A 19,103-nucleotide genomic window follows, 5' to 3' on the forward strand; every position below is an offset into this window, starting at 1 on the left:
TCTTTACTGTGTTCTGAGTGCTATAGGATACAACACTTGGAGAAAACAGAGATGCATCATGCAGAGACCCTTCCTCAAGGAGTTCTCAGGACCGGGGGAGAGAACCAAAACATAAGGCAGACTAGAATACATGCTGTAAATGAGCAGTAGAGAAAAACCTCTGAGAGCACCGAATACAAGCGCAGAGGTGGCTGGGTCCTAGGAGGCCAGCTGGTGGGCCTCAGAACCAGAATCCCCTGTAACTGGCCTTCTCACTCCACCTCTGGCCAGCCAGGCAGCAGCAACGCCCACACTCTGCCTTGGAGGAAGAAAGTCCCTTCCCAGCCCATGTTGCTCCTGCCTCCCAGACTCCTTTCCCAGCCTCTCTAAAGCACCTACAGCTGTTTTCCCATGTCAGATACACCTGCTGTATCTTCTATTCTCATAGGATACTGTGTATGGAAACTGTTCCAGTGACTTGACTGTTAACGCAAGGAAGGCAAATGTGGCAACAGAAATATCCATTGAAAGGAACCTGGAGAAGTGTGACCACTTCAAGCCCATCAGCACAGGAGTTAGCCCACTTGCTTTGATCAAAGGCATGGTAAGTTTCATGTACACACCGCTCCTTGCACTGAGTATTGTCCTCTTGGTTGTTAAAATTCTGGAATATTAGAGCTGGTAGGGATTTTAGGGAAGAATGAACCCAGCCTCATCTTCATATAGACTATAGCAGGAAACTGCGGACCAGACCAGGAAAGGACCGCCCAAGGCCACACGGCCTGTAGTTAATTGAGCCAAGACTAGAATCAGGGTCCTGACTCCTTGGTCCAGAGCTCTGTCCTTCTTGCTGTCATTCTGTCACTGGAATCAAACCTTCCACCATCACTGGAGAGTAATGACTATCCATTCCTGAGAAGGTTCTGGGGCTTAGCCACCTACTGCTGTTTCCTATAGGAGGGCCGGATGTACCCAGTTCTAGGCATCTGACCTCTGAGGAAGTCCCCTGACCTATGTTCTACCTCCTGTAGAACCTCCTGTGTAGGTGACCCCCTTGTATTAACCTTCTCTGCTATCACTTCTACAGGGGTCATGTAGCACCAGAGCTTGCCCAATGCCTTATAATCTTCTGGGACATGAATCACAGCTTATCTCAATAAACAGGAAGGACTTGTGCAATCACTGCCATACTTGGCAATGTTCTGGTTATTGTCCTTGAAGCCAAAAAGATGGTGTCTGATGACTATAAAGTCCATAATCAGAATAGGCCAAGGCACTTGCTTATGTGTCTTTTTTTTTAATACTTGTGTGCTCAGCCCCACTATGGGCAGCACTGAGGGGCAGAGACAGTGGCAGATGAACCATGGACCTTCCCCTTGTACTTACAGTCTAATCCAGGAACAAGGTTCCTACACTTGCCAATAAAGGACAATAAATGACATACTTGATAAAGATCTAAACTGAGCAGTGCAGACAAGCATTCCTAGGCCTGACCAGGAAGGAGAAAGCACTCTTCACATAATTCACTGGGCAAAGCTGGTGGTAGATCTGCTTAGAAGGAATGGTGGGAGAGCATCAATCAGTCTAGCCTCAAATGTTTATAGAGGATATGGAGCATAAACATGAAAGATACAAAAGACACAAGAGTGAAAGAGAGAGATAAGGACAGGCTTCTAGGCAAAGAAAACTCAAGAAGCAGTGTGTGAAGTGTTAATGTGTGGTGGGTGGGGATGTGGACAATACCAGGTTATATACATTTTGCGCAGGATGAGAGAGGTCCACTGGCATGGAATAAGAAGAGTCTACAGCTTGACTAAGCTTTGGGGATGCTGAGTTATTGCATCCCTTGGTCTAAATGTCAAGTACCAAGTTCCCTTCTTTAACTGAGTTTATCTAGTGGTACAGAACTCCCATCGCCCACCTCCCTCGAAGGCAAATGCCCATGGCAGAAGAATCAGGTTGAAGCCCCAGGAATTGATCAAAATGCTTTTTCCAATCTCATTCACAGGTCCGCCCCTTGTCAACTCTGATTAGCAGCAACCAGTCCTGCCAGTACACTCTGGACCCCAAGAAGAAACATGTGTCAGAAGCCATCTGCAAGGAGCAGCACCTGTTCCTGCCTTTCTCCTATGAGTAGGTCACCCTCTGCACCCTGATTCATCATTTATAGAGTTGATATGAGACAAATGTTTCTCAATGCCCTGTTCTAGGCGAGGCTCTGCCTGGAGAGCTCCTGGAGGAGCCTATGAGGAGGTACAAAGCAGAGCCCATCCATGTCTCCGTTTTCAATCTAACAGGCAATTCAGAAGGAAAATCTTAGGTACACAAAACAATTCGAGACCAACACAATATATCTGAGACCCATATTTTAAGGATTATGGATCAGAAAAAGCCAGGGATCATTGCAGGCTGCCCTGGTTAAAAAGACTTTGTAGAGAACTTATACATCCCAATCCATTTTTTAAACCGAATCCATTAACTAGTGTTTATTGATTAATCGTTCTATTCTTGACGTTCTGCTAAGGGAGATACACAGGAATTTCTAGGCACAGTGTTGGTCCCTACTCTCTGGGCACTCCAGACTGGTAAAAGGTGTAAGGTACAAATGTCTCTCCAATGGAAGGACAGCTAGCATGACCAAGAGGAGGTGGATGGTGTTCATTAGCAGGGGAGGAGGCCAAGGAGGCTGGACTTAATGGTTTGAATGATAGGCAGGATTTGAGTAGAAGTGGAGAGAGAGACATTCGACATGAAAAGAATAATTACACTTTAGGGAGCTGACCATCCATGACATGATGTGCTTTATTTGTTCAGGAATAAGTATGGGATTATGACACAGGTTACACAGACTTTGAAACTTGAAGACACGCCTAAGATCAACAGCCGCTTCTTTGATGAAGGTAAGATTTTATATGCACATAGTTGCCACGGCTGGGAAATCTGCCCAAGACACACCATGTATCACGGCTGGGAAATGTCTGCTGACTGATGAGTCATGTGGGTTTTGACATTCTGGCTATGGGCTGCTCTAATGAGAAAGCACGTCCCTTTCAGAATGTCAAGTGTCAATGCGATAAAGGAAAAGGAGAAGTGTCTCAAAGCTACCTGAGTTTTTAAAAAGATGAAATTGGCCTCTTTTTAATTTGGTAGATCTGACTGTAATAAGCCTAGGACCTGGGCGAGGTGAGACAAGTGGGAGAGGGCTTTTGGGATCAGGAATTGGTCTTTAGAGCAGGAAGAAACCTTAGCAATCTCTAGTCCAATCCTAACCCTGTATTTGTCTTGTATTTAAATCTGTCTTATGCATTCATTGTTCTCAGCAACCTATGATATCAGGTGGTAGCCACATGTGTGCTTTTATACCCATTCTACAGAGGGGAAAAAGATACATGGAGAGGCTTGTGATGTATCCAACATCTCTGAATATTGGAAGTAGTGCAAAACCAGCCCTCAGGTCTAATCTAAGCCAGTACTCTATACATTGTACAACATTTCCCCCATTATTCCCTCACATTTCCCACATTAACCTCTGTCCTGGCAGAGGTCAGAGCAGGATGATGGAAGAGATACAGAAGGGTCTTTCCCCCATAAGCTGCTTATAGATCGCATTGGAAAAGATGGCAGGTGAGCATCAATGTGTCTAGCCTCAGCCACAGCCACGTCAGTGGCAGCACTTCCTCTAGTTCCTTCTGGCAAAGAGGTAATCTGATAGCAAAGTCAGACAAGCCTGGATTCAATTGCAGCTCTGCCTCTTACACTGAGATGTCTTTGGCAAGGTGAATTGCTCGTCTCTGGGTCTCAGTTCCCTAATCTTTAAATTGAGGAATAATAGCAACCCATGAGCATAGTATGATGAGTCAGTAAAAACACTGAAGTCAAACACCTAGCATGGAGCCAGATACATAATAGGCATTGAGTATAGCATAGTTTTCTTTTCTTCTCTGCTGATAACTCCCTAATTTCCAGTTTTCAGTAGACCATGAGATGGTTGAAATGTAGGGTTAGGCAAAAATCCCTTTGACACTTTCCGCCTTCCAGGTGCCAAGGAAGTGGGTCTTGCCTTTGAGAGTACCAAATCCACATCACCTCCAAAGCAAGCAGAGGCCATTGTGAAGACTATCCAGGAGCTGCAAACACTGCATGTCTCAGAGCAGAATGCCCAGAGGGCTAACCTCTTCAATAAACTGGTTACTGAGCTGAGAGGTCTCAACAATGAGGCACTCACAACCCTCTTGCCAAAGCTGATGGAGGTGTCCAGGTATTTCTTTAATGGTTACAGCTATATCTCTTGTGTCACCTATGGTAGATGGCTGAACTTTCAAACCCTAGCCAAGCAGAAAATATCAATCCAGTTTTTTCACTAGTCGGTCAGTTAATGTTTGCTGGATAGAGAAATATCAACATATCAACTAACGTGCTTAGAGTTCCATGGGCAACACACACACACACACACACACACACACACACACACACACACTGCATTCAAGGCAGACATGCATTTGTGTGTCAAAATGGGAGGAAAATATTTCACACATTTTGATGAGTATCTTCTAATTCTTCATTCTATTGTGAGTACCTTGGAAAGTTTGAGAGAAAAAGAAGTCTATGCCCTCTGGAAGCCTAGGCTAGTGGAAAAAGAACTCAGGCAAACCAAGTAATATTGTGATTTCTCTAGACTTCAAGGCTCTCGCTCTAACTGCTGAGGTCAGAGGAGGGAATAAGGACCAAAATGAGGCCATGCCAGTATTTGCCTGGCACATGCTATGTTCTGAATGAAGGGCAGTAATAACAGTCTTCTTTTGGCGATAAATCTAAGACTTTCCTCCAAGGTTCTTCTCCAGTGGACAGTACTTATAGGGAAGGCTTCCTGTTCATGGGATTTGAGTTGGATTTTGGAAGATGGTCGGATTTGGAGAGTGAACACAAGAAATTGGGATACTCCTGACAGAGGGAGCATCATGGGCCAAGGATATCCGAGCTGCCTGAAGGTGATCTGTGTAACCTTCTCTGCTCTTTCCTTCTCAGCCCCATCACCTTACAAGCCTTGATTCAGTGCGGACAATCCCAGTGTTACACTCACATCCTCCAGTGGCTGAGAAGTGAGAAGGCCAATCCCCTCTTGATAGATGTTGTAACCTACCTGGTGGCCCTGACACCAGAGCCCTCGGCCGAGAGACTGCAGGAGATCTTCAGCACGGCGCAGGAGCAGCAGAGCCGGGCCACTTTATATGCTCTGAGTCACGTGGTCAACAAGTGAGTTTCACACTGGTTCTCCTCCAAGGAGCTAAGACCCCACATCCTTGTATTAAGATGGGACCCCTCCCTCCACTTTCAGACCCCCCCCCCACCCCCGGCATCCTCTTTTGTTTTTCCACTGGCCATTTTGAGAGCAAAGACTTGAGAAATCTGCACACACAAGTTTGTATTTTAAGATAAACCTAGCTATGCTTGCTGAGTCCTAACTCTTATTCTGTAGCTATCATAAGGCAAATCCCGTGGTGACCCAGGACCTGCTGAATATTGCTGATTACCTGTTGGAACAGCTTCAAGACAGCTGCACTGGGAACGAAGATCACACCTACTTGATTCTGAGGGTACTTCCAATCTTCTGTATGATATGCATTGCTTCAGAAGCATTTTCCTGGACGCTCCCTACTTCTCCTTCGGCACTTGATTTGCCTTTGTTTCTTTTCAATGCAGGTCATTGGAAATATGGGCAGAACCATGGAGACAGTAGCCCCAAGACTCACGTCTTCCATCCTGAAATGTATCCAGAGCACAGAGCCATCACTGCTGATTCAGAAGGCTGCCATCCAGGCCCTGCGGAAAATGGAACTTAAAGATGAGGTGAGGTCCAAAGAGGAAGTCTAAATGTAAAAAAGGTTTATTTAGATTAGCGAGGAGGTGGAATAAGATTCTAAATCCCATCATTCTACTGCTTTCTAATTGCCAATTTCAAAAAGCCTATTGACTTGACTGCCTGGTAGTATGTGGGCAAGAGAGAAATACTGCACCAAACTGCTACTCTAGCCTCAAAATATGAGATTTTAGCTTCATGCTGTCCCCCTACCAGATCAATCATCCCTCTCAGAAAGACATGCCTGATTTCCCCCAGTCTTCCCAAAGTGGGATAGTAAACCTGCCCCTACTTTGGGTGAAAATGACTTCAGAGCTTTGGAAAATGCCTTATTTAATCACCCCAAACTCTTACTGTCCCTTTCTACCTTTATTCTCACATTGAAATAATTTATGTTAAAATAAGTTTATTTCCACTTATAGTAGCAGATCTTCCTCAAGTCATCACTTGAGTACATTAATGCAGTTGAATGCAACATGCATATGATAGGAATCTTCTGAGACCCTTCCTTGAGATGGTTGTTCTGAGGGACTCCGGCAAGAAGATTCCATACCAGCATGTGAAAAGTTATTAGAAAGATGTTTGACTTGCACGTAGTAAACCATCAGCAAAGCACATCAGTGTTTGCCAGCCACATCTGTGTTCTGATCAAAGGACAGTGCGAACAGCCTCGTTTTTTGGCTATAGGTCCGGGAAGTCCTTCTTCAGGTTTTCCTCGATGATGCCTCTCCAGGGGAAAAGCGACTGGCTGCCTATCTCATGCTGATGAGAAGCCCTTCCCAGTCAGATATAAACCAAATCACCCAGCTTCTGCCACGGGAACAGAATGAGCAAGTGAAGAACTTTGTGGCTTCCCACATCGCCAACATCTTAAACTCAGAAGAATTGTATATCAAAGAGTAAGTAAGAGTCATTTTCCCCTGTCTGCCACAAAGGGAAAGAATCCTAAATCTCATTCCTAAAGGCCACTGCCTGCCCTTTACGGAGTGTTCTTTCTTCTGGGCAACATTCACGAAAAAGTGTAACAAAATTGAGCCACGCTCTTGGGCAAAGGAAATCCAGACCATTTGGTAGTAACTGTAATCCATATTTCCTTGGGGTGAGAAAGACAATGGATTTTTAACAGGATATGTATGCTAAAAATCCACTCCTTCTTTCGATTTTCCATCTAGCTTGAAAAAGTTAGTAGAAGGAGCTCTGAAAGGATCTCAGCTCCCAACCATCATGGACTTCTCAAAATTTTCCCGGAACTATCACCTATCCAAATCTGTTTCCCTTCCATCGCTTGACCCCATCTCGGGCAAAATTGAGGGAAATCTTATATTTGATCCAAATAATTACCTTCCTAAAGAAAGCATGCTGAAAACAACCCTCACCGTCTTTGGACTTGCTCCTGCTGACCTCTTTGAGGTATGTATGAGATGAAAAAGAAGAGGCTTACATCCTTTCTCCTGTTCTGTATGTACAACACCGTAAATAGCAAGTCAAGAGAGCCGTGAGTCAGCCTGGGGAGGAAATCCAATCAGGCAGTTGGTTCATACCATCAGTTTGAGCGTTTCTTTCCTCTCACCTTCTTTCCTTCCAGCTAATGGTTACTCAAAGTGGGACTCTGTAGTATTGATGGAAATGGAGATGTCTCAGGGAAGCCCTGAAAACCAAAATCCAACAAAATGCATAGGCTGTGCAATCAGACTGATCTGGTTCAAACCCCAAATTCATTCCCAGTCTGAATCTTTTGTTTGTTTATCCTCTCTGACCTTAGTGACTTCTGGAAAAGGATAAATAATAAATTCTACCTTTTAAGATTCTAGTAAGATCTAAATAAAACAACTCCCATGGTTGCTAATCTCAGCTCATACCCCATATTATTCATTAAATGCTTGTTTAATTGAATGGACATAAAGAGAGGAATTGGAGACTGACATACAACAAAGAAAGCTGATGGCATTTTCTTGCCTGATTCTCTTTCTCAGATTGGTTTGGAAGGAAAAGGCTTTGAGCCCACACTGGAAGCTCTTTTTGGAAAGCAAGGCTTTTTCCCAGACAGTGTCAACAAAGCTCTGTACTGGGTTGATGACCAAGTTCCTGATCATGTCTCCAAGGTCTTAGTTGACCACTTTGGCTACACCAAAGATGGTAAACGTGAGCAGGTATGTTTTTGTTAATAAAAGCTTCAGATCTCAGGACAAAAACATTTTTCTCCAAGCCTAGAAGTCATCGAGCAGCTATCTAGCTGAAGTGATAATTATGGCTATTATTAACCAGTCCTGTGGGGGTAAGGACTAGTGTCCTCTGCAGTTATAAGCCTCCTGGAGATTCAACATACCCAAGAGCCAGACTCATTCAAGGCCCTGTTACATAATTATTAACAGTGTAAACTAGGAGGCATGGGTTTGAATTCTGACTCTACTATCTTCAAACTGTGCACACGTGGGAAATTTCCTTGATATTATATCTGTTTCTACATCTCCAGAGTGCTAATAATCCATACTTCACCAGGTTACTTAAAGAATAAATAGAATAAAGTATGTAAAATGCTAAGCAGAGTGCCTGACTGGTACTGATTATTCAATAAGCAGATATTATAATTTTTGAATTCATATTTTCATTAACTGCTTTCTTTGGCTCTTATTCATATCAGTGTACTAGCAAGTGGGAGCAAAATCTCCTTTGAAGCTAGCATAAGCCCCCACTTCAGGAGTAGAAAATAGATTGTATAATCTGGAGCTGCTTTTTCTTTAATTTTTTGCTACCCTAAGTGTTATTTAGTCATTGGCTCACATCAGAGTTTAGATGTAGCCCCACTGGGATCTACTGAATCAGAACCTGCATCTTAATGACATTCCCTAAGTTGACTTGTATGTACACTTCAGATTGAGAAGCAGGGCAATAATTTACTCCTAGATGCTCATAATGGCCCCACCTACACCTTCTAATTTACTTACCTCCACTGGAGGCTGAAGGCCTTTGCTCTGTTTGTGTCTGTCAATCACTCTTCTTTCACATATCTAAACATCAGTCTATGGAGTTCTTCTTATATCAAAGAAGGACTTGTCTAGGATAGGGCATTTTTCAAGCTTTGGTCAATTTATATAGCAGGTACATTTTCTCCAGATACCCATAGTATTCGTCCCTCATCAAAGGCAAAAAGGGCAATCAGGGGAGGGGTGAGGGACAATCTTCCACTCCTGGTGAGCCCTAGGAATTCTGGTATCCTGAAGGACAGAGGTCCTTCTTAATATGCCTACATCCAAGTCAAGAATAGCATGGAAGCACCTGCTATCCCTGATAAGACCTCAGGTTCTTTTTTCATCTCAATTTGGAGTTATCTATCTTTCAGTAAAAGGTGGGAGTGATTTCAGTGGCTTCCCTACATCCCCACCTGTGTACTTCTGTTTAGCCCGTAATGGCTGAAGCAGATGGGCCCCACATCAAGACTCTAAAGGTGTTTGACAATGCTGACATCTCATTAGAAATTTTGTCATTAAAAATCCTAGGATATGGTCAATGGAATTATGCTCAATGTTGAGAGGTTGATCAAAGATTTGAAATCCAAAGAATTCCCAGAAGCCAGAGCCTACCTCCACATCCTGGGAGAGGAGCTTGGCTTTGTCAGGCTCCATGACCTCCAGCTCCTGGGAAAGATGCTGCTGAATGGTGTTCACACTCTTGCCGGTATCCCCCAGATGGTAAGTGGGTCAGGCCCCATCACAGACAATGAGATTAGCCCATGCTTTTCTTAGATCTCCCAGATTCCTTAAGATCTGTCCCACAAACCAGAGAAAGTACTTGTGCTTCTTCCAAAGAAGCAGGTTTGCCTTGAATTTCAGAGAGGAAGATTCTTGGATTGCAAAGAATTGGTAACATTTAGAAATTAGACCATTCATAATGTGAGATATATCTTTTAAAGGTATTCATTTATTTATCTGGAAAATAATATTAAGTGTATCTCCCTCTATGCTACAAGTTCCCTAGATCTATGCTACAATGATTATGAAAGGATGTATTTGACAAACCATAGTGTACTATCTAAATATGAGCTATAGTTTTCATCATTATTAATTTATTAATAAGGGAGAAAATATCTAAATATATTCCCTGATATTTGATTAATAATAATGTTGGCTTTAAGAAACCAGATTTCAAGTTATTTTCTAGAAATGTCATTTTAAAAACCCAAAAGCAATGCATAGTAATATGTACATCATCTCGATAGCTCATTAGTTTAAAAAAATGGTTTTGGGGTGTCCAGGTAGCTCAGTCGGTTAAGCAGCTGACTCTTAGTTTCAGCTCAGGTCCTAGAGTTGAGCCCTGAGTCAGGTTCTGGCATTCAACAGTGAGTCTGCTTGTCCCTCTCCCTCTGCCCCTCCCCCCTTTCTAAAATAATCCTTAAAAAAAGTGATTTTATCATAATAGATTATGCTTAAGTAAACCCTCATTTCCATTTAGACTCCAAATAACTAGAATTAAGCCATGCCATTCAGGGTGACTTATAGCTCATAAAGCTCTGAGGCACAGCAATATTCTTAAGTGACTGAACCACTAGTTCAAAATGACATGGTATCTGTCTAGAGCAATTTCTTAAATCCCAATATGTTGAAACCAATAATCATTGATTTTTATCAAATACTCAGCTAGTCAAAATATCCTAGTCTGTTCCTTTCTAGATAGAGAATAACTATTGTCTCATATGTGGGAGGGTACATTTCACAAATTCTGCTTTGATGAGGCTTTCTTATAGCTACTGTCCCCTGTTGATCTACAGATTGGAGAGTCCATCAGAAAAGGCCTAAAGAATGACTTATTTCTTCACTACATCTTCATGGACAACGCCTTTGAACTCCCCACTGGACTTGGGTTACAATTGCAAGTCTCCTCCTCTGGAGTCATCACTCCTGGAATGAAGGCCGGAATGAAGGTGGAAATGGCCAATGTAAGACCCTGCTCACTTTCTCATTCCTTAGATTGTTCATTTCCTCCATGGTGAGTTTCTTGTACAATTTTAAAATGTGTGCAGTTCAAGATGAAGTACATCATCATCATCTCCTTACTCATTTTTATGGAAAAACTGTAGGATTCCACTAGGAGGCGCCACCTGGCTAGCTCCTAGCAAGCAATAAGGAGACAGTAATTCTCAATAAATGAAGATTCCTGTCTTTTTTTCATCCTGTTATGCTTAAAGTTAACTTGGGCACTTCCTAGTGCTGGGTCTCAAAGTGGTCTGGTTCTGGGGAACTGGGAACATGGCTTTTCTTCCTCCTAAGATATCACAGTAATGTTTCCTGAGCTGTGAGTGATCCAGAGATGTTTGCCCAGGGATGGGGAAGGGTGGTTGATCTGACTGCACAGGGGCTGAGGTATTGAAGTTGAACAGGTCATTTTCTGATTTACAGTTGCTCACGGAGCTGGTAGCAAAGCCTTCTGTGTCCATGGAGTTTGTGACAAATATGGGCATCATCATCCCGGATTTTTCAAAGACTGGGATCCAAATGAACACCAACTTCTTCCACGAGACAGGTCTGGAGATGCAAATTGCCTTCAAAGCTGGAAGGCTCAAGTTTGTCATTCCTTCTCCGACAAGGCCAGTCAAGCTGTTCAGTGGCAGGTAATTCTGTCCATCAGATCACCAGCCAGTGTGAGAGGGACAGTTGAGACTGGATCCATGGGACTTGACTGCCTGAGATAATTCAGGGCCCCATGTACCTGGGGGGTGGGGGGGTGAGAGAAGGTTAACCTAGCTTAGACTCACCTAAATATTACAATTTCCTTGACTGTCCACATTTTACAAACTGACATTTAGGACTTACTGATTAATCACTCGATATTAGGTTTTTTGTTGTTGTTGTTTATTCGTTTGTTTTGAAAATGAAGAAACACAAATTCTAGAGAAATCATCCTTGGAAAATGAACATTTTTTTCATAGGAAGAACACCAGAGAACATACTGATCTGTGGTAGCTAGCTCAGTGGATAGAGCATGAGAGCCCTAATCTCATGATTATAGGATGCAGCATTTACGGAGAGCTCCATTTTCAATGATATCCTTAAACATTGATTTACCTTAGTTTCTCTGTGTTGGACACCTTAATTTATTGATTTAAAAATAGTAAAAATAGTATTTAAGTGCCTAATATATACGAAGCCCATGGAATAAGATACACCTGACCTTCTAGTGCCCACAGTTCACAGGAAGGATGTACAGTAAAGCTATAAGTGCCAAGTGCTCAAGGAGAGGAAGCACCTGATACCTGAAGGCTGTCAGAGTTATGCAGACCAAAGAGAAAGGAATGAGTGTTCCCAGGCCAAGAGAAAAGAATGGCTTGAAGGAAAAAGAATAGGGTTTAGGAGCTACAAGAAAGTCGAAACTCAGTGTGGTATAGGGCGCAGGGGTCGTGGAGGGAGGTGACAAAGGCTGGCAAGGGTCAGCCTTCTGAGCCATCTGAAAGATATCAGACTCTTCTGAAGGCAGAAGAGTTTAAAATGGGACCATAAATAAAGCAAGGTTGGTGTTTTAGAGGGCGTATTCTGACACCAGAGCGGGGTTCAGATGGACAAATGTGACTGGAGACAGGGAGACTGGCTGGAGTCCGTCACACCCACCATGTGCATGAGAAATGCTTGCGGCCTGTACCAGATGGGGTCCAAGGAGGGTCCATGGAAGAGTGAGGCTACCCTAGAAATTTTTTGTGGATGGAAACATGAGCCCTTGGCAATTGATGGGAGGTGAGAAAGAAGAGGAAGAGCAGTGGGGAGTGCCTCTCGCTGAAACAGGGAAGCTGACAAACTCAGTTTGGGATATGCCACCTTTGAAGTCCTATAAAACAACTGGTTGGGATACCCAGCTGTCAGCAGGACCAATGGGTCTAAGCTCAGTAAACAGGCTGGAGCTACAAATACTGATTTGGGCGTCATCTGCAGATAGAGGTCGTTGAAGTCAAACAGCAATCGGTGTCAGGTAAATGTAACACTAGGACAGAAATGTGGAAAATGTGAATGTGTGAATCAGAAGCGAAGCAGCACAGAGCAAGGAAGGAGTGGCTGGAGGGGCGGAAGAAGAGCCAAAGCTGTAATAGGTCATAGAAGCCCAACAGAGGCCACCAGGGTGGATTGCCCCGTGGGCAGGCACTTAGAGTTCCAGCCTACCAGCAAGGCTTTTAGGGCACCCCTTAAAGGATGAAATAATACTGAGAAAAGAACATAGTATTTCAAAGAAAGCATCTTTCAATGAAATCAGAACATTGTTGAATTTTGTTGTACTCACCAATATTTTTTTAAGTACGTACTTTGAAGGAGGATTCCATAATCCTTTCAGAGGTTAGGGACTCTAAAGTCTTAATCCGGCCAGAAGTGAGCAGCTCTACCTAATGCTTCTGGGAGATCAAGGAATACGATGCCTAAGAATGTCCTTGGGAGTTGGGAGCAAGAAGGTGATTGGAGATGCCGATGGAGGCAGTCCCAGAAGCTCGATGGTGTGGCGTCGGATCATAGTTCATGAGAAGCGTGTTGAAAGAGTGAAGACCACCAGGCAGACAAGTTTCTTGATTGTGAGGGACACAAGAGGGACTGAGCATGGAAAGAAAAGGATATGTGTGTGTGTGTGTGTGCGGTGTGTGCGCGCACAGGTGCAGTGGGAGAGGTGTGAGTGGGAAAGGTGACTTGGACTCATTTAATGTGGGAAAGAAGTGGAAAGAAGCATAAAGTAAGAGTTACCCTTAGGCTTCCTTTCACACGAGGGAAGGGGCACACCTGAGTTCAGGTCCCAGTGATCCTTATGCAACATCTCTGCGTCTCTGTTTCCTCAGTAAAACAAGGAGCCTCCTAATGCCTGCTGTTGTGGGGATCACAGCAAACGGAAGCAGAGAACGTAGTGCAATGTCTGAAACAGAAGAGTCACTGTGTTTCTTAGCCTTGTTGATGTTTGTACTATTAGTCGTCTCTGAGTAAATAAATAATTTGAGGTGGGTGTGGACAGAAGGGGGATAAAGAGCAGGGTAAGGGGGCAAATATCGGCCCTGCGACAGGCGACAATCAGTGTTGTTCACTTCAGTTCGTAACTTGAAGGTAACTCAGGTTTTTTCTTTCTTCACCAGTAATACATTGCATTTGGTCTCTACCACCAAAACAGAAGAGCTTGCACCTCTAAATGAGAGCCGCAAGTCCTGGTCGACTTGCAAGCCTCTCTTTACTGGCCTGGACTACTGTTCCTCGGGCGCTTACTCCACCGCCAACTCTCCAGAATCTGCCTCCTACTATCCGCTGTCCCGGGACACCAGGTCAGAGTTGTGCAGTGTCCCGCCCGGCATCTGCTCACCTTCTACATAATGGCCAGTAGGCAGGGCAAAGAAAAAACTGCTCTGTGTTGTAAGAGGCCTGTGCCACCAGCCTTAGGCCTTTGCACCATCCTTTAATTACTTAAAATAGCGGTCCTCTGTCCAACACACCTGAAGGGTACTTATATTCCTACCTAAACTTTGAGGGTAGGACTGGGTTTCCCCATAGGTGAGAAGGGGTGGGGCAGGGCTGGAAGGTAAGGAGTCATGACCCCTAAGAGAGGTCTTAGCTCAAAAAATAAACAGCCAAGGTAATTCTAGCACCCTCCCTCAAGGGAGCTGAAGCCATTACCAGTGAGAGATATTCCTTTAAAAGCATCTCTTTATAGGTGGTGTCATCACAGCACAGATTCCAATTTGTTCCTAATTCAGGGTCCAGGCTTCTGAGCCTCCAGACACATTAGCTTGACTTTTCCTAGAGCCTACTGATGTGTTTGAAGCCCCAGCCATGCTTCAGGGCTCCTTGTCTTCAACTCTCGCCACTTCCACTGCTTGTTCTCAGCTTTGCTGACACAACCTGCCAACTCCTGCTCTGTTTGTCCAAACACCCTGGAGTCTCCCTTTTCCCGTGGGCTCTTAGAGGGACTGAAAGGGATCAGAAAGGTCATCATTAGTTAGGGACAAAAGCCAATATTAAAATAAGGACCATATTTTTATTGCCATGGAGGCTGAGTTGTTTTGGGGCGGTAAACATCATCACTGAAAGCTCTAACATTATGCACCATATGCACTGTGATATCTTTAGATTTGAGCTGGAACTGAAGCCCACCGGAGAAGTAGAGCAATATTCCGCCAGTGTATCCTATGAACTGCAGAGAGAGGGCGGAGCCTCGGTGGACACACTGACGTTTATAACTCAGACTGAAGGCAAGTATCTAGAGAGGGCTCCTCCCGTCTCTGCCTCAGTCTCAGGTCCAGGACTCACAAGGGGGACTTAATAATTTAATGTATTTTACAAATATTTACTGAATGCCTGAAAAGTGTCAGGCCACTTCTAAGACCTGAGGCTAGAACAAAAACAGTGGTGAAAAACTCTCTGCCTTCATGCTGTTTACAGCAAACAGCCCAACAAGTAAATATTCAGAATGTCAGATTGGAGCTGGGGAGAAAAACAGAGGCTACAGGAATCTGAGGAATGTCTGGAGTGGCAGGATGAGGAAGGGGGAGGAAGACAGTGCTATTTGAAATGGTAAGGGAAAGTGTCACTGGTAAAAGAGCGTAAAAAAGAGACCTGAAGGAAATAAGGGCAGGAGCCATATGGAAAGGGTGTTACAGGCTGCGGGGCTAGCAGGTGCAAAGGCCCTGAGGCAGCTGTATGGCTGCCATGTTTGAGGAAAAGGAAGGAAGCTGGTATGACTGAAGCAGAGAGATCAGGAAGGAAAGTAGTAGAAGGTAGGTTCACAGAGATAGGGGGAGGTAGAGGAAGGAGGCTTATAGGCTGTGGCAAGGACATTGGTTTTTACTGTGAGTGAAATAGGAAGCCATTGGAGAGTTCTCATGAACTGATCTATGTTTATAGTGAGGAAAGACTTTAGGAGTCAAGGACAGAGAAACTAGTATATAGGCTATTGCAGTAATCCAAGCCAGAGACATGGGCACTTTGGATTAGGACAGTGGCAGAAGAGATCTAAGAAGTAGTTTGATTCTGCACATATTTTCAAGATTAGGCTTCTCGGGATTTGCTGTTAAGGTAGGTATTGAATGTAAGAGAGAAAATGGAATCAGAATGACTAAGTTTTTTGGCCTGAGCCACTGAAGAGTGGAGGTGCCATTTACCGAGATAGAAAAGGCTTGTGGAGAAGCAGATTATAGGGGATGGGGCAACCTTAGATGTTAACTTTGGAAGATATTTTAATGTAGGGATAGGATGTCACAAAATTATTTCTTAAAGATTTTATTCACTTATTTGAGAGAGAGAGAGAGCATGAGCAGGGGGAGAGGCAGAGGGAGAGGAAGAAGCAGACTCACCACTGAGCAGGGAGCCCAACACAGGGCTCGATCCCAGGACCCCAGGATCATTACCTGAGCTGAAGGCAGATGCTTAACTGACTGACCCACCCAGGCACCCAGTATATCACGAAATTAAATGAGAAAAACAAAACCCACAAGAAAGCAGGTACAGACTGAACAAATGTATGAGCACCCCTGAGTTAGAAATTTAAGGTAAAATCCTAAACTTTGTCCTCATATGAGCACATTGAATGCTTAGGATTTCTCTGCCTTTTCCTCTCCTTCCTTCCTAAACATAGCTTCTGAAGACACATCTTGATTCTCTTGTACCCTCTTTCCAGGTCTGAAGCAAACTGAGGCTGCTATGATGTTCAAATATAACCGGCAAAGTACAACTTTGTCTAGTGAAATCCAAATTCCAGATTTTGATGTTGACCTTGGGACAATCCTCAGAGTTAGTGATGAATCTACTATGGAAAAAAAGTCTTACAGACTCACTTTGGACATTCAGAACAAGAAAATCACTGAGGTCACTCTCACTGGCCACGTAAGGTACAGAAGGCTCGGGGTAACCTGACCTGAACTACAAGCCTCTGTGACTCTCTCCTTTCTTCCTCTTTTAGCTTTAAGGCTGACCAAACCAGGGGCATCCCCCATCTGTAGTCCAAAGGGCAGATAGAGCCTTCAGTAATCTGACCCTCTGCACATGTCCAGTTGGACCTTCCTACCATTCACTGGGCATTTACTATTCATTAGACACTGTGCTGGGTGCCCTAGAGGAATTATCTCATTCTCATAATAAACTGCAACATAGATATGAGTTTCCCTGTTTTATAGATAAGAAAATGGTACCTCATGAGGATTAAATAATTTGACCAAAGCAATAGACCTAGTAAAGGGAACAGCAGGATTCATACGGTTTTTGAAAATCACTTCTTTCTCCCATGACTCCCTGGAAAGTCTTGAATTGATGCTGAAGTCGGCTTCCAAAGTTAATGAGCTCATTTTCGGAGCCATTCATGTATCTCATTTTTATCACCGCAAATGATACTTCTGTTTGAGCCTACATATCTCCTTGGAATGGACGGTCATTGATCTCAAATGATTTTCTTCTCAATAGCTACGACAAGAGGGAAGAAGGAAAAATCAAAGGTGTTATTTCCATACCCCGTCTGCAAGCAGAAGCCAGAAGTGAAATCCTCACCCAGTGGTCTCCCACAAAACTGCTAGTCCACATGGACTCATCCGCTACAGCTTATGGCTTAACGATTTCCAAGAAGCTGGGATGGCGTTATGGTATGTACCTCCTCTCCCTGTGAGTGCTTCCAAGAGCACTATGGGCTTAAGGACAGTGTTGAGAGTCATGGCTTAGGGGCCGACCTGGTGCGGTTGATGATGATTTCACATGTGCATTTTCAGATGAAGAGAAGATTGAATTTGAATGGAACACAGGCACCAATGTGGATACCAAAAAAGCAGCTTCTAATTTCCCCATGGATTTCTCTGATTATCCTAAAAGCTTGCATATGTATGCCAATAGTCTCTTGGATCACAGAGTTCCTCAAACAGACATGACTTTCCGGCACGTGGGCTCCAAATTAATGGTTGTAAGTACAAATCAGTGAGTCAATAAATACAGGGTTATAACAACTAATTACATACTCAACCCTGAGTTAGGTAAAAGAGCATCCAAAGCTCGATAAGGTATGCTTCCTATCCCAGGGAATTCCTGGGGAGCAAACAAACATTCATGTATGCTTAGTCACCCTGTTACACAAGGCCGTGTGTGATAAATACCTAATGAATACTGCTAAGCAGAAGAGTTTACTGTGCCTATAATATCAAAGGAAGCTTCAGGACCCTGGCTAAGAGTTCGACTACATTATATATTCTTTTATAAAATACAGGAAGAGATCCATGACTAGCAACCAAATTCATAATTTTCTATGATTTGTTTTTAACTTTCAGTGTATCATTGTGCTTAGTGATTGATCTGTCAAATACAGATTATCACCTGATGTTAATTGTGCTTCAAGGCCCCTCCATACTCATTGCTCTAAAGAAGTTTCTATTACTTTGCAGGCAACAGATACATGGCTTCAGAAGGCATCTAGGAGTCTTCCTTATGCCCAGAATTTGCAAGATCACCTCAGTGGCCTAAAAGAATTGTACCTCCAGAAAATGGGATTGCCAGACTTCCATGTCCCAGAAAACATCTTCTTAAAAAGGTAAAAAAAAAAAAAAAAAAAAAATCTTGAACCATGAAAAGTAAATGGAAAGATTTAGTTAGCATAATTTAGACTCTTTAAAACTCTTTAAATTTACATTTTCAAAGGAAGGAAGTAATTGAAGCATCTTAATGAGATTGAAAACTGTCACATAAACACAATGGCATTTTTGCATTATTGGACATGGGGTCTGAATGTGAACAGCGATGCAGTCAGAAGGAACCTAAGAAAGTAATTGGGGGATTTTGATACATTCACACAAAGAGGTTTTATGCACCGCAACCTGAATTTGGAAGCCATATAGTTTTCTCCATTATAAGTGAACTCCCCATTTGTTTGGGATCAGGATGCAGACATAACTGGTTTGTGAGAATTTGAGAATGACGAGAGAAATTGCTAACTTCAGGCTGGCTGTGGAGCTCAAGAGCGTCAGAAAACCTCAGGAGCATTGCAGGAAGGCAGCATCCTGAGAGGGCATTTCCCTTTAGCAACATGGCCTCATCCTTGTGGGGAAGTCAAGTTCCAAACCACTCAGTCCACTCCTCCAGTTACAAAGATACATGGGATGCTTTGCTTTATATCATGAAAATTAAAAAATCAAATACTGAAAAAAGTATAGTCTTTTCTAGATTGACTATTGTCTGTATTATCTTCAAGATTAAGAAAACAAGTAGCCTGTGTCTTATTGGCCTTTCCATAGTCTATGGCTGAGCAGCAAAGTTTAATAGACCAAGTAAATGTGAAAGGACTGAAGTCCACC

At 43.4% G+C, this 19,103-nt stretch overlaps 1 protein-coding gene and 1 long non-coding RNA gene across 3 annotated transcripts in view; one reads left to right on the forward strand and one right to left on the reverse strand.

The window, feature by feature from the left end:
* APOB (apolipoprotein B) overlaps positions 1–19,103 on the forward strand; it is a 37,366-nt gene that overhangs the window by 5,495 nt on the left and 12,768 nt on the right. For both annotated transcript variants that reach the window (XM_077843995.1, XM_077843996.1), the window contains exons 6-24: positions 428–583; positions 1,988–2,112; positions 2,794–2,879; positions 4,018–4,237; positions 5,005–5,232; positions 5,456–5,573; positions 5,680–5,826; positions 6,524–6,735; positions 7,009–7,246; positions 7,810–7,986; positions 9,334–9,525; positions 10,602–10,769; positions 11,230–11,441; positions 13,926–14,108; positions 14,911–15,032; positions 16,457–16,667; positions 17,236–17,411; positions 17,535–17,722; positions 18,198–18,343. In XM_077843995.1, coding sequence (XP_077700121.1) covers positions 428–583; positions 1,988–2,112; positions 2,794–2,879; positions 4,018–4,237; positions 5,005–5,232; positions 5,456–5,573; positions 5,680–5,826; positions 6,524–6,735; positions 7,009–7,246; positions 7,810–7,986; positions 9,334–9,525; positions 10,602–10,769; positions 11,230–11,441; positions 13,926–14,108; positions 14,911–15,032; positions 16,457–16,667; positions 17,236–17,411; positions 17,535–17,722; positions 18,198–18,343 — 3,305 coding nt within the window. The remainder of the gene's footprint in view (positions 1–427; positions 584–1,987; positions 2,113–2,793; positions 2,880–4,017; positions 4,238–5,004; positions 5,233–5,455; positions 5,574–5,679; positions 5,827–6,523; positions 6,736–7,008; positions 7,247–7,809; positions 7,987–9,333; positions 9,526–10,601; positions 10,770–11,229; positions 11,442–13,925; positions 14,109–14,910; positions 15,033–16,456; positions 16,668–17,235; positions 17,412–17,534; positions 17,723–18,197; positions 18,344–19,103) is intronic.
* LOC144281163 (uncharacterized) lies at positions 5,333–18,316 on the reverse strand. The gene is made up of 4 exons (XR_013349648.1): positions 9,418–18,316; positions 8,782–8,891; positions 7,213–7,484; positions 5,333–5,799 (listed from the first exon to the last, which is right to left on the reverse strand). It is a non-coding gene; the product is annotated as an uncharacterized LOC144281163 (long non-coding RNA).

Source organism: Canis aureus, chromosome 12 (genome assembly GCF_053574225.1).
Source record: "Canis aureus isolate CA01 chromosome 12, VMU_Caureus_v.1.0, whole genome shotgun sequence".
Lineage (NCBI taxonomy): Eukaryota > Metazoa > Chordata > Mammalia > Carnivora > Canidae > Canis > Canis aureus.